The 11,802-nt window shown below is 39.7% G+C and overlaps 1 protein-coding gene across 1 annotated transcript in view; it reads right to left on the bottom strand.

Moving 5' to 3' along the window:
- Positions 1-11,802, bottom strand: part of tp53bp2a (tumor protein p53 binding protein, 2a) — a 75,858-nt gene that overhangs the window by 18,458 nt on the left and 45,598 nt on the right. The window contains exons 10-14 of the mRNA XM_062058074.1: positions 7,935-7,982; positions 5,047-5,236; positions 1,022-1,108; positions 802-923; positions 342-720 (exon numbers count right to left, since the gene is read on the bottom strand). Coding sequence (XP_061914058.1) covers positions 342-720; positions 802-923; positions 1,022-1,108; positions 5,047-5,236; positions 7,935-7,982 — 826 coding nt within the window. The remainder of the gene's footprint in view (positions 1-341; positions 721-801; positions 924-1,021; positions 1,109-5,046; positions 5,237-7,934; positions 7,983-11,802) is intronic.

Genomic DNA, 11,802 nt, shown 5'->3' with positions numbered 1-11,802 from the left:
ACTAAATTATTAAACGTGTGATAAAGTGAGTACCCATATTTGGTGTGACTCCCAACAAAACATGGCATGAATAAAGCATTCCCTTACACACAAGCACTGCCCTGTCTTTGTTGCGGTTTTTGATACGAGGTAGTATTTGGGACATTTTTCGCCCCTTTTCCTTGTCCATGCCCTTGATACAGAACATGCATGTAAACACCAGCTTTTATAGGCTATTTCTGCATGTTAACGCAACTGGATAATCCATGTATAATTGCTAAAGAAGACCTTTAAGCATTAGATGAAGAAACAGTGCTTTTAACAACAACGTACGGCGATGTACGAGCAAAGGGGAGTCTTACCACTGACGAAGCCGTTGGTGCGGCTCTGACACCGACTCAAGGCCCCTTGGATGCCGGCCTGCTGCGTGTACATGGAGTAAATGGAGCTGGCGGCGACGGTCTGCGGCTTGCTCATGTTGTTGTCTTTGGAGGAGGGCAGCTCTGGGGTGAAGGGTCGCACGGCGGCAGCGGGCGGAGTGTCCTGCTTGGAGGGTAAAGGGAGTGTCTGGCTCTGAGAGGGTGGGAGAGGGCTGTGGGCGGCCTGGGGGTGATTGCTGTGAGGCTTGGCTTTAGGGAAGGTGCCCGTGTTCAGACCCGCTTTGCCGTACGGGACAACATTTGGGCCTTTCGGTTTGGTGGGGACAGGCGGCGGGATCTTGACCGGAGCTTTGGGAGCAGACTGAGAGGACAGGAGAGTAAATACTTTTAAATATGCATGTTTATTTGTTGCAGGGATAAGTAAAAAAGGGTTGCTTCTTACCTGAGCGTCCCTGACCAGGTCGTCACTGCTCTGGTTTTTGCGGAGTGAAGCGGCGGGAACTTCCGTTGGCTCAAACATAGAAAATGGACGTACCTTCTTGTCCCTCTTGGGCTCGGTGTCATCTAATCACAGACCACATTGAAACACAATGAAGTTTTTAATGTGACCTGATTTTCTCTTACGGACAAGCACGTCCTTGCTAAATGTGCGTATTTCTTACCTTGGACTTTGTGAGAGGTCATTCGTGGAAGTGTTGAAGCTGGACCATGACCGTTCATATTGGACTCTGGTTTTGATGACTGGTTCCCTAAAGAATACACAAGAGACGAGAGGATGAATAAAATACTGTAATTATCTTTTTGTTTTTGTCCTGGTTGCTTGACTGAGGCCTCAGCATTGACATATAACAGGGGTGTCCAAATTGTGGACCGGGAGCAACACATTTTAAATATATATTTTTTTAAATAACATGGAAAAGGTAGAAGAGCGAACACAGGAAATTGAACCAGAAAAAGTTGCAATGTTGACTGTAACAACACAAATGCAGGTTGTTTTTTTTAAGCTGTTATTTCTGAAAAATTAATTAATCAAAATCAATAATGTTCTGAATTATTTACCTAATCAAGGCTCCAATTACTTCAAATTAAAAATTCCACTTTAAAATACAGATATTTTGTGTTGGCCTTATTAAAAAAAGCATACGTTTTTTTTTGACAAAAAAGGCTTTAATTTAACCCCAAAAAACATGACAAATAAATGAAGATTATCTAGAGACTTAATTAAGCATTGAAAGTAAAAAAAAAATAATTATGACTTAAACACTTTTTATGAGTAGACCCTTTTGGATCGTTACGAATTTAAGTGTTTTTTTTATTGAACTGTCATTGCTCAAAAAAAAAAGAAAAAGAATTCAAATCAATGTCCTGAATTATTGACCTATTTAGGGCTCCAATTACTTTGCATCAAATATTCCCCATGGAAATATTTTTAAGGGAAAATATGGCATATTTTGTGTTTTTGCCATAAAAAACAAGGTTTTGACAGAAAGGGCATAAAACTTAAAAAAACATGTTTTCAACTTTATATCAACAGACCTGAAGTTGATCTAAAATAATATAATAATACACTGCAAAAACTGAAATCTAAGTAAGATTAAATATCTCAAATAAGGGTGATATTTGCTTATTTTCTGTCTGATAAGATAATTCTTCTTACTAAGCAGATTTTATGTTAGAGTGTTTTACTTGTTTTAAGGGTTTTGGTCCTAAATTATCTCAGTAAGATATTACAGCTTGTTGCTGAGATTTGATGACCTATATTGAGTAAAACATGCTTGAAACTATTTTTGTCCAGATGTCCAAAACACACCCAGCAATGGTGCACAGGAAGGCGGGGAAGAAGAGGGGAAAAGGCGGCCAAAATGGTCAAAAGTCCCAATTGTGTCCAAAATACATCCCCGGGTTCCAGTCCCACGAGTCCCGCCGCACAAGTCCCGGAATGCAAAAAATGTCCAAAACGCACCCAGCACAGTAAGTGGGGGAGAAAAGTGAGAAAAGTCGGCAAAAGTCCCCCAAAAATTTCAAAATACCTACCCCGGTTCGAGTCCCACAAGTCTTAAGACTTGTGATTTTTGAACATTTTACCGACTTTCCTCACTTTTCTCCCCGCCTTTCCGTGGGACTTTGCTGGGCACGTTTTGGACATTTTGGGCATCCCGGCCGGCGGAGGGACCTGTGGGACTCGAACCTGGGTAGGTATTTTGAAAATTTTGGGGACTTTAGCTAAAGTCAACTTTTATCCCCCACTTGCGTGGCCATACATAAGATTTTATGTTAGAGTGTTTTACCTGTTTTAAGTGTTTTGGTCCTAAATGATCTCAGTAAGATATTACAGCTTGTTGCTGAGATTTTATGACCTATATTGAGTAAAACATGCTTGAAACTACAACATAAAGTGTTGCAAAGCTGTGTCATCAACACTCACAAGTATAAAACTACTTTTTTTAAAGTAATAATAATTTCTTATTTCAAGCATGAAAAAAAAAAATCATGACTTTTGACACAATTGTGTCTCATATTAATACAGATGACAGCCAAATGGACTTTGCTGTTTTATTTTCAATGAAACAATAGAAAATACGTACTCATATAGTAGTACAGTTGTTATTAGTGAGAATATACTTATTTTAAGGTATTTTTGGGTTCATTGAGGTTAGCTAATTTTACTTGTTTTGGAAAGTCTTGACAATCCACATTTTCTTGTTTTTTTGGCAGATAATTTTGCTTAGTTCAAATAAAATACCCCTAATTTTTGTATTTTTTTTCTTGTTTTTGAACACTGACTTTTTGCAGTGTAATATATGAAATATTTTTAATTTTTTTATGACTGAAACCCTTCAGGTTCCCCAGAACCAAACTTCATGAAAGCCCTAAAGGTAAAAAAAAATCTATATATCGAATTTGATTTGAAAATGAAAAATATCAAAACGGCCCCTGCATGATTTGTTTTTGCAACCCTCAGTGTAAAAAGTTTGAACACCCCTGACATAGAATGTCCGCAGACTTTCAGACAAACCACACACACACACATTGCATCTTCACACTTAGCGCCGATAATGCACATCAAAACCCATTTAAAGTGGAAACTAGGAAAAGTGTCACAAAAGAAAACTCAATATCCAGCAGGACAACAAAGTTAAATAAAAAGAAAAAAGCACAAATACACATCAAACACGTATTGTTTCTACCTTTTCTCTTGGCTCGAAGCTCTTTCAGAGGCTCGAGCAAGAACATGGCCTCTGTGGACGATGCATTTATTAAAGAAATAAATCAAGACAGCCTGAGAGGTTAAAGGGGTCCACAGAAAGTGCAGGTCCCCTCTTAAATAATTTTACAAATAGAAAATCCAAGAATCAAAATGCACACAACAAACTGGCTGCTTAGAGAAAAAGAAAAACAACAAAGTGGCTAACAAGGAAAGTAATACATTTTATACACATAAATCATTCTTATTGTTTCTCTGGCTGGTCATCTACTTTTCCGAGGTTTTTATTTTTTTTTAATGTTGCAAACCCCTTGATAAAGTATATAGTGATTCCTCAGTTTTTTGGTAGTAACCTGTTCCAAAGGGCCCAACTAAAACCAAAGCAATTTTTTCCAAAATTAATGACCGTAATTTCCGGACTATAAGCCGCACCTGACTATAAGCCGCACCAGCTAAATTTAGGGGAAAATACAGATTGCTCCATATATAAGCCGCACCTGACTATAAGCCGCAGGGTTTTGATGTGTAATTAGCGTAGTATATAGGGGTTCCTGCTACCACGGAGGGGATTGTCGGGACAGAGATGACTGTTTGGTAGCGCAAAGCGTCCCATTTATTAACAATAAATCTTTCAATCATTCAATCAAACTTTCACATCTTTGACATGGCGAGCAGCATTCGTGCAGAGTACAAATAATACAACGGTGCAAAGTAATACAAAGTGCTCGCCTGTACGTTATCAAAATAACCAGCCTACCGGTATATGAAAAGTCAGTCTTTAATCATTGTGTCATCGTCTTCCTCCTGCGTACTAAAACCACCGAAATCCTCTTCGTCGGTGTCGGAGAAGAACAGGCCGTAAATAAGCCGCACCCTTGTATAAGCCGCAGGGACCAGAACGAGGGGAAAAAGTAGCGGCTTATAGTCCGGAAATTACGGTACACAAATGCCTAGAATGACAACTGATAAATGAACATCTAACATCACTTTTACCCTTTGCCAACTCTTGTTTCTCCCCAGTTTTGAACTGATCTTGGGGGCCGGTATGGTGTCAATCCCAGTTAAATAGCCCTGGCATAAGATAACAGAGACAGTATACAAAAAAAACATGCAAAACCTTTAGTGGAAAACTGAATCTCACTCAAAGAAAACCGAGTCAACACTTTACTGGCTAAATCAGCAAAAGGGACAGCTTAGTTTTCACCCTGGCACTGAAAAAAGAATGAGCCACCTCAAAACAAGGCAAGAAAAAAACACTCCGTAGCAAAAGTGCAAAAATGATATGATATTCAGGCACAACACAGCATCCAGGAGTTGACTTTGCTACCTTCTGAGCTCAGAGTGACGCCACAACCAGTCAATGCATTGGACCTCTTTGCTCCTGCTTGACAAACTTTAATAAATACTTTGTTTCCAGTAAGAAAATGCCCTATGTTGGAAGGAAATAAGAGGAAATATTGGATCCAGGTCCTTGGTTCTCACCTGTTCTGGCCTTGTTCTGCAGATCGTGTGTGGGCAGGGTGGCAGTGCCGTCTGGGTAGGCTGGTTTTACAAGCAGCTCGTGTCTGCCAGAGCCGCCGCGGGGCATGGTGGACGACTGGATGTACGGGCCGACCGCCGCCACGCGAGATGGACCTGACTGTTGTTGACTGGTTGGGCCATCAGGGGGCGCCTAGAGACAAAAAAAAAGGAATGTTGAGTTCAAAAGTTAAGTATTTTTGTCATGTTTAATTATTAATTGGGATAGAGCAAATGGAAAACATTGCTAAGACACCAAAACATAAACAAACACAATGACACCAGCTATTTTAGTTGTTTTGGTAAAAGTAGAGAAGTGTGGAGCCCTGAGTCAGCATAAGGGGATGAGTACAAAAAGCATGCTGAGGTCATAACAAACCAGGAAACAGAAAATTAGGAGACAATGATAAATAACATCTTATATGGCCTGCAGGTTGCACCATCCTCATAAAAACAATGTATCCTGGTGAGTGCTGAATTGTGAAAGTTAGTTTCGTAGCTTTCAAAAGAAGATTTGAAGAGCAGAATGATGGAGAAGAAAATGTGTAAGAGGTCAGGGGAGTCATGGGAATTTATGTTTTTTGCACAGAAAGGTCTGTGCAAGTAACAATCATTGTGACCTTTGAACCCACTTGACATGCCGTTTCGGAGCACACTTAAAGGCCTACTGAAAGCCACTACTACCGACCACACAGTCTGATAGTTTATATATTAATGATGAAATCTTAACATTGCAAAACATGCCAATACGGCCGGGTTAACTTATAAAGTGCAATTTTAAATTTCCCGCTAAACTTCCGGTTGAAAACGTCTATGTATGATGACGTTTGCGCGTGACGTCAATGGTTGAAACGGAAGTATTCGGACACATTGTATCTCAATACAAACAGCTCTGTTTTCATCGCAAAATTCCACAGTATTCTGGACATCTGTGTTGGTGAATCTTTTGCAATTTGTTTAATGAACAATGGACACTGCAAAGAAGAAAGCTGTAGGTGGGATCGGTGTATTAGCGGCTGGCTGCAGCAACACAACCAGGAGGACTTTGAGGATAGCAGACGCGCTATCCGACGCTAGCCGCCGACCGCATCTATGATCGGGTGAAGTCCTTCGTCGCGCCGTCGATTGCTGGAACGCAGGTGAGCACGGGTGTTGATGAGCAGATGAGGGCTGGCGTAGGTGGAGAGATAATGTTTTTATCATAGCTCTGACGAGGTCCCGTAGCTAAGTTAGCTTCAATGGCGTCGTTAGCAACAGCATTGCTAGGCTTCGACAGGCGGCACAGCATTAACCGTGTAGTTACATGTCCAGAGTTTGGTTCGGTGTCTCCTGATAGTAGTATTGTTGATCTGCTGTCTATCCTTCCAGTGAGGGGCTTATTTATTTTGTTTCTATCTGCATTTAAGCGCGATGCTATCACGTTAGCTCCGTAGCTAAAGTGCTTCACCGATGTATTGTCGTGGAGATAAAAGTCACTGTGAATGTCCATTTCGCGTTCTCGACCCTCATTTTCAAGAGGATATAGTATCCGAGGTGGTTTAAAATACAAATCCGTGATCCACGATAGAAAAAGGAGAGAGTGTGGAATCCAATGAGCCCTTGTACCTAAGTTACGGTCAGAGCGAAAAAAGATACGTCCTGCACTGCACTCTAGTCCTTCACTCTCACATTCCTCATCCACGAATCTTTCATCCTGGCTCAAATTAATGGGGTAATCGTCGCTTTCTCGGTCCGAATCGCTCTCGCTGCCGGTGTAAACAATGGGGAAATGTGAGGAGCCTTTCAACCTGCGACGTCACGCTACTTCCGGTACAGGCGAGGCTTTTTTTATCAGCGACCAAAAGTTGCAAACTTTATCGTCGATGTTCTCTACTAAATCCTTTCAGCAAAAATATGGCAATATCGCGAAATGATCAAGTATGACACATAGAATGGATCTGCTATCCCCGTTTAAATAAAAAAAATTCATTTCAGTAGGCCTTTAAACAAGCTTCTGATGGTAGAGGGCTTTACAGTGGCATTAAGGCTACATTTACACAAATAACTCCACTCAAATACTGTCCATTAATTGGAGGTGTGTTGTGGTTGACATGGCATCTGTAAAGCTGCATACTGTGAAGTTTTAACTGCAACTGCCATTTGTATGTACTAACAGGATAGAAGAAAGCAACGTATTACTATAAAACTGCATTGTACAATTACAGGCCTGGCCCCTAATACACAGACACCGTGCAGTTGAGTAAATATATATAACAGAAAGGAAGTATAGTGCATTTTAAATGCAAGTTCCGCAGCCTCCGAAGCAGAACTTCCAGGTTCTGTAACAGCTACTTCCCTCAGGCCGTCAGACTCTTGAACATAATCATAATTATCCCCTCAATTCCCCCCCAAAATGGATTAACTTGCTGGAATATAAAGACAATATAACATACATCCATAAACCTGGATGCATATGCAAAAGTGCAATATATTTATCTGTACAGTAACCTATTTATTTATATCTGCACCTTATTGCTTTTTTATCCTGCACTACCATGAGCTAATGCAACGAAATTTCGTTCTTATCTGTACTGTAAAGTTCAAATTTGAATGACAATAAAAAGGAAGTCTAATGTGTTCTCCAAAAAAACATTCACTTTAAGTTTGAGTGGAATATTACATCATCAACCTAAAAAATATGAACACCTTGCATTGTACCCGTGATGAATTACAACATGCAATTTCCTTAACTAAAGTGTGACTCACAATGGCTGTCACGGTCAACAGAAATTTGGCAGCGTGACCACAGAAGACATCAGACCTAAGAGGGAATAAAGGAACAGATGTTCCGCGCCGACGCTAGTTTTGGTTACCTGAGGATGTGTGTCTTTTGAAGCACTCTCTTTACCGGGATAGCCATTCTTGAGAAAACAAAAGCACAAACATGCAACAGCAGTTTAAAACAGCAAATAACTCCCTGACCTTCCTATCAAGTACAATATTAGCCACTTCTCTTGACTCAGAGGAAAAAAAGACGAGCTTCTCTTTAAGCTGGAAGTGTGTGTGATGTATGTGAGCCATGCACTTGTTGGTTGGTCGCAGATTCGATGGAGAGCGTCTTTGTGCGGCTGTTAAAAAGGTCTGCTCATTATGATTCCAGGCAGGGTCTGTGAATCACCTCTTCACAGGACTCTTTTCAGGGCCTCCCATCTGAATGCGTCACACTCCTAATTCCTACTTTATTGTGCACTTTAGAAAATGACAGAAATAATGACAGGCTTCCAAAAATAATAACAGGCCTTTCCAAAGAAATAGTACTTGCTTTGTGGTTAATAACTATTATCATATAAAGCCCCTACTGGATGTCTACATTATAGCAAGGAACATTAAGTCTATACCTCATTAACATTAGACATGATCTTTCTGCATTCTAAAATGTTTGCATTGCATTATAATTGTATGATCCTTTAGGTTAAGAAATTAGTAAAAGATCCTACTATGTTCCAGTTCCATTCACACATTTAAAAAAAACTTAGACCAATTTCTTAGAAAAATATTTCGCTCTTGAATCAACACCAGTAGTCAATAAATGTGGGGCATAAATAATAATTAGAGATGTCCGATAATAGCTTTTTTGACGATATCCGATATTGTCCAACTCTTAATTACCGATTCTGATATCAACCGATACGATATATACAGTCGTGGAATTAACACATTATTATGCTTAATTTTGTTGTGATGCCCCGCTGGATGCATTAAACAATGTAACAAGGTTTTCCAAAATAAATCAACTCAAGTTATGGAAAAAAATGCCAACATGGCACTGCCATATTTTTTATTGAAGTCACAAAGTGCATTATTTTTTTTAACATGCCTCAAAACAGCAGCTTGGAATTTGGGACATGCTCTCCCTGAGAGAGCATGAGGAGGATGAGGTGGGCGGGTTTGGGGGGAATAGGGTGTAGCAGGGGGTGTACATTGTAGCGTCCCGGATGAGTTAGTGCTGCAAGGGGTTCTGGGTATTTGTTCTGTTGTGTTTATGTTGTGTTACGGTGCGGATATTCTCCCGAAATGTGTTTGTCATTGTTGTTTGGTGTGGGTTCACAGTGTGGCGCATATTTGTAACAGTGTTAAAGTTGTTTATACGGCCACCCTCAGTGTGACCTGTATGGCTGTTGACCAAGTATGCTTTGCTTTCACTTGTGTGTGTGAGAAAAGCCGTAGATATTATGTGATTGGGCCGGCACGCAAAGGCAGTGCCTTTAAGGCACGCCTCCAATATTGTTGTTTGGGTGGAAATCGGGAGGAATTCGGGAGAATGGTTGCACCGGGTGATTTTCGGGGGGGCACTGAAATTCGTGAGTCTCCCGGGAAAATCGTGAGGGTTGGCAAGTATGACTGGGAGACGCAACTGCTCTGTACTTCTCCCTATGTCCGTGTACCACTCCGTACAGCGGCGTTTTAAAAAGTCATAAATTTTACTTTTTGAAACCGATACCGATAATTTCCGATATTACATTTTAAAGCATTTATCGGCCGATAATATCGGCAGTCCGATATTATCGGACATCTGTAATAATAATGGAAGCATAAGTGTTTGTATTTAGCATATAATTGGTACAAATGTTTAACAAACACATGTACAGGGATATTTCATAACTGTTTGTCTATGTCTTTACTGTGTATATATTTGAACAGTGTTTATGTTGTGTACGAGGTGTATTTATAATATGTTGTGTAAAGGAAATTTCACATTTCTATGAAGCTCAAGATCAGAGCCCGATGTCTCCTGGTTTTACTACATCTTGTATTTGAGATCGTTTATAGGGTTAGGCGAAATAAGTGCTCAGCTTCAGCCTAAACCGTTTCGGTCTGTAAAATTGTCAATTTATGAATTCATGGATGTACACCTGTTTGTTTATTTTGTTGACCACTGACCGAAGACATAATTAACTAAAACTAAACTACTGCAAATACAGTAGTTTTCACACATTTCCGCATAGAATTCAATGTGTGGCCAAGTTCTCTCTAGGGACAAACCTGCATTCAACATTAAGCTATTAAGGTGGTTTTCTCCAATAATCAAGTGTTTTTATCTAAAAAAAAAACCAAAACAACTTAAGATACATTCACACATCGCTGGTTTTGATAACGATTCGGTAATTCGGCATGTTAAGACCGAACACAAAACCTGGTGAATCTTCACTGAGCCACCATAAACCATGAGAGCCGCAGGGACCAGACAAAAAATTAAACGTGTTACATTTTTCGTGGCAGCCTTGAGCCGTGTTCAAAACGCCTTTCACCTTTTAAAGAACGACAGCCTATGTGTTTGCTCCGCAGGATCCGGGATAATAATGTGGTCATGACCCCGCCATAATCCGCCAGTCACAATTTTCTCGCGGACCTTCACGACGTGCACACGGGTACTTCGCAGGGGTGGCGGAGTTAAACACGGAAGCAACACAGGCTCATAAAGAAGCAAAACGGAGAGGATTCCGCTGGTTTTTCGGGGATATCCGTGGTACCCCCGCGGCAATCTACATTAGCGCCGTGTTCCAAAGCTGTTGAAAAAGGCTTTCCGCCATCACTGAGACACGATTCACGGCAGGTAGGGCTGGGAATCTGATTCACAGCGGTTTGCGAGAAATCGCCATCCAAACCAGTAGGGGCTGGGAATCTTTGGGTGTCCCACGATTCGATTCAAAATCGATTCTTGGGGTCACGATTTGATTCAGAATCGATTTTTTTTTTTTCAATTCAACACGATTCTCGATTCAAAAACGATTTTTTTAAATTTATTTTTTAATGAAAACAATACACAACAATACCATAATAATGCAATACAATTTCAAAACATAACCCGACCCAGCAACATTCAGAATAGCAATAAACAGAGCAATTGAGGACACACAAACATGACACGGAACAATCTAAAAGTAGTGAGACAAAAATGAATATTATCAACAACAGTATCAATATTAGTAACAATTTCAACATAGCAGTGATTAAAAATCCCTCATTGATATTATCATTACAAACATTAATTTTTAAAAAAAATACAAAAAATGAACAATAGTGTCACAGTAGCTTACACTTGCATCACATCTCATAAACTAAATGTCTAATGATAATGTCAATGAGGGATTTTTAATCACTGCTATGTTGAAATTGTAACTAATATTGATACTGTTGTTGATAATATTCATTTTTGTTTCACTACTTTTGGTTTGCTCTGTGTCGTGTTTGTGTCTCCTCTCAATTGCTCTGTTTATTGCAGTTCTGAGTGTTGCTGGGTCGGGTTTGGTTTTGGAATTGGATTGCATTGTTATGGTATTGCTGTGTATTGTTTTGTTGGATTGATTAATTTAAAAAAATAAAAATAAAAAATTTATAAAAAAAATAAAAAAAATTTTAAATGACAATCGATTCTGAATCGCACAACGTGAGAATCGCGATTCGAATTCGAATAGATTTTTCCCCACACCCCTACAAACCAGCAATGTGTAAACATTCCTTTAAGCATTAGGGATGCTATTCTTACAACAACTCACAATTAGATTCAGATTCTTGTTGGTGACGATTCAATTCAGAATTGATTCACGATTTAATACGATTCAAACTGATTCTCGCAATGTATTATTTGGTATAAAAACTATTATAAAACCTTTGCAAAACAGGATACAAGTTACAAAAACTTATTTTGTCTGTTGACGTATACCTACTATACAGGCCAAA

This window comes from Entelurus aequoreus, linkage group LG09, assembly GCF_033978785.1.
Source record: "Entelurus aequoreus isolate RoL-2023_Sb linkage group LG09, RoL_Eaeq_v1.1, whole genome shotgun sequence".
NCBI lineage: Eukaryota > Metazoa > Chordata > Actinopteri > Syngnathiformes > Syngnathidae > Entelurus > Entelurus aequoreus.
The sequence above is the reverse complement of the archived record's forward strand: the minus strand, read 5'-3'. Positions and strand labels throughout refer to the sequence as shown.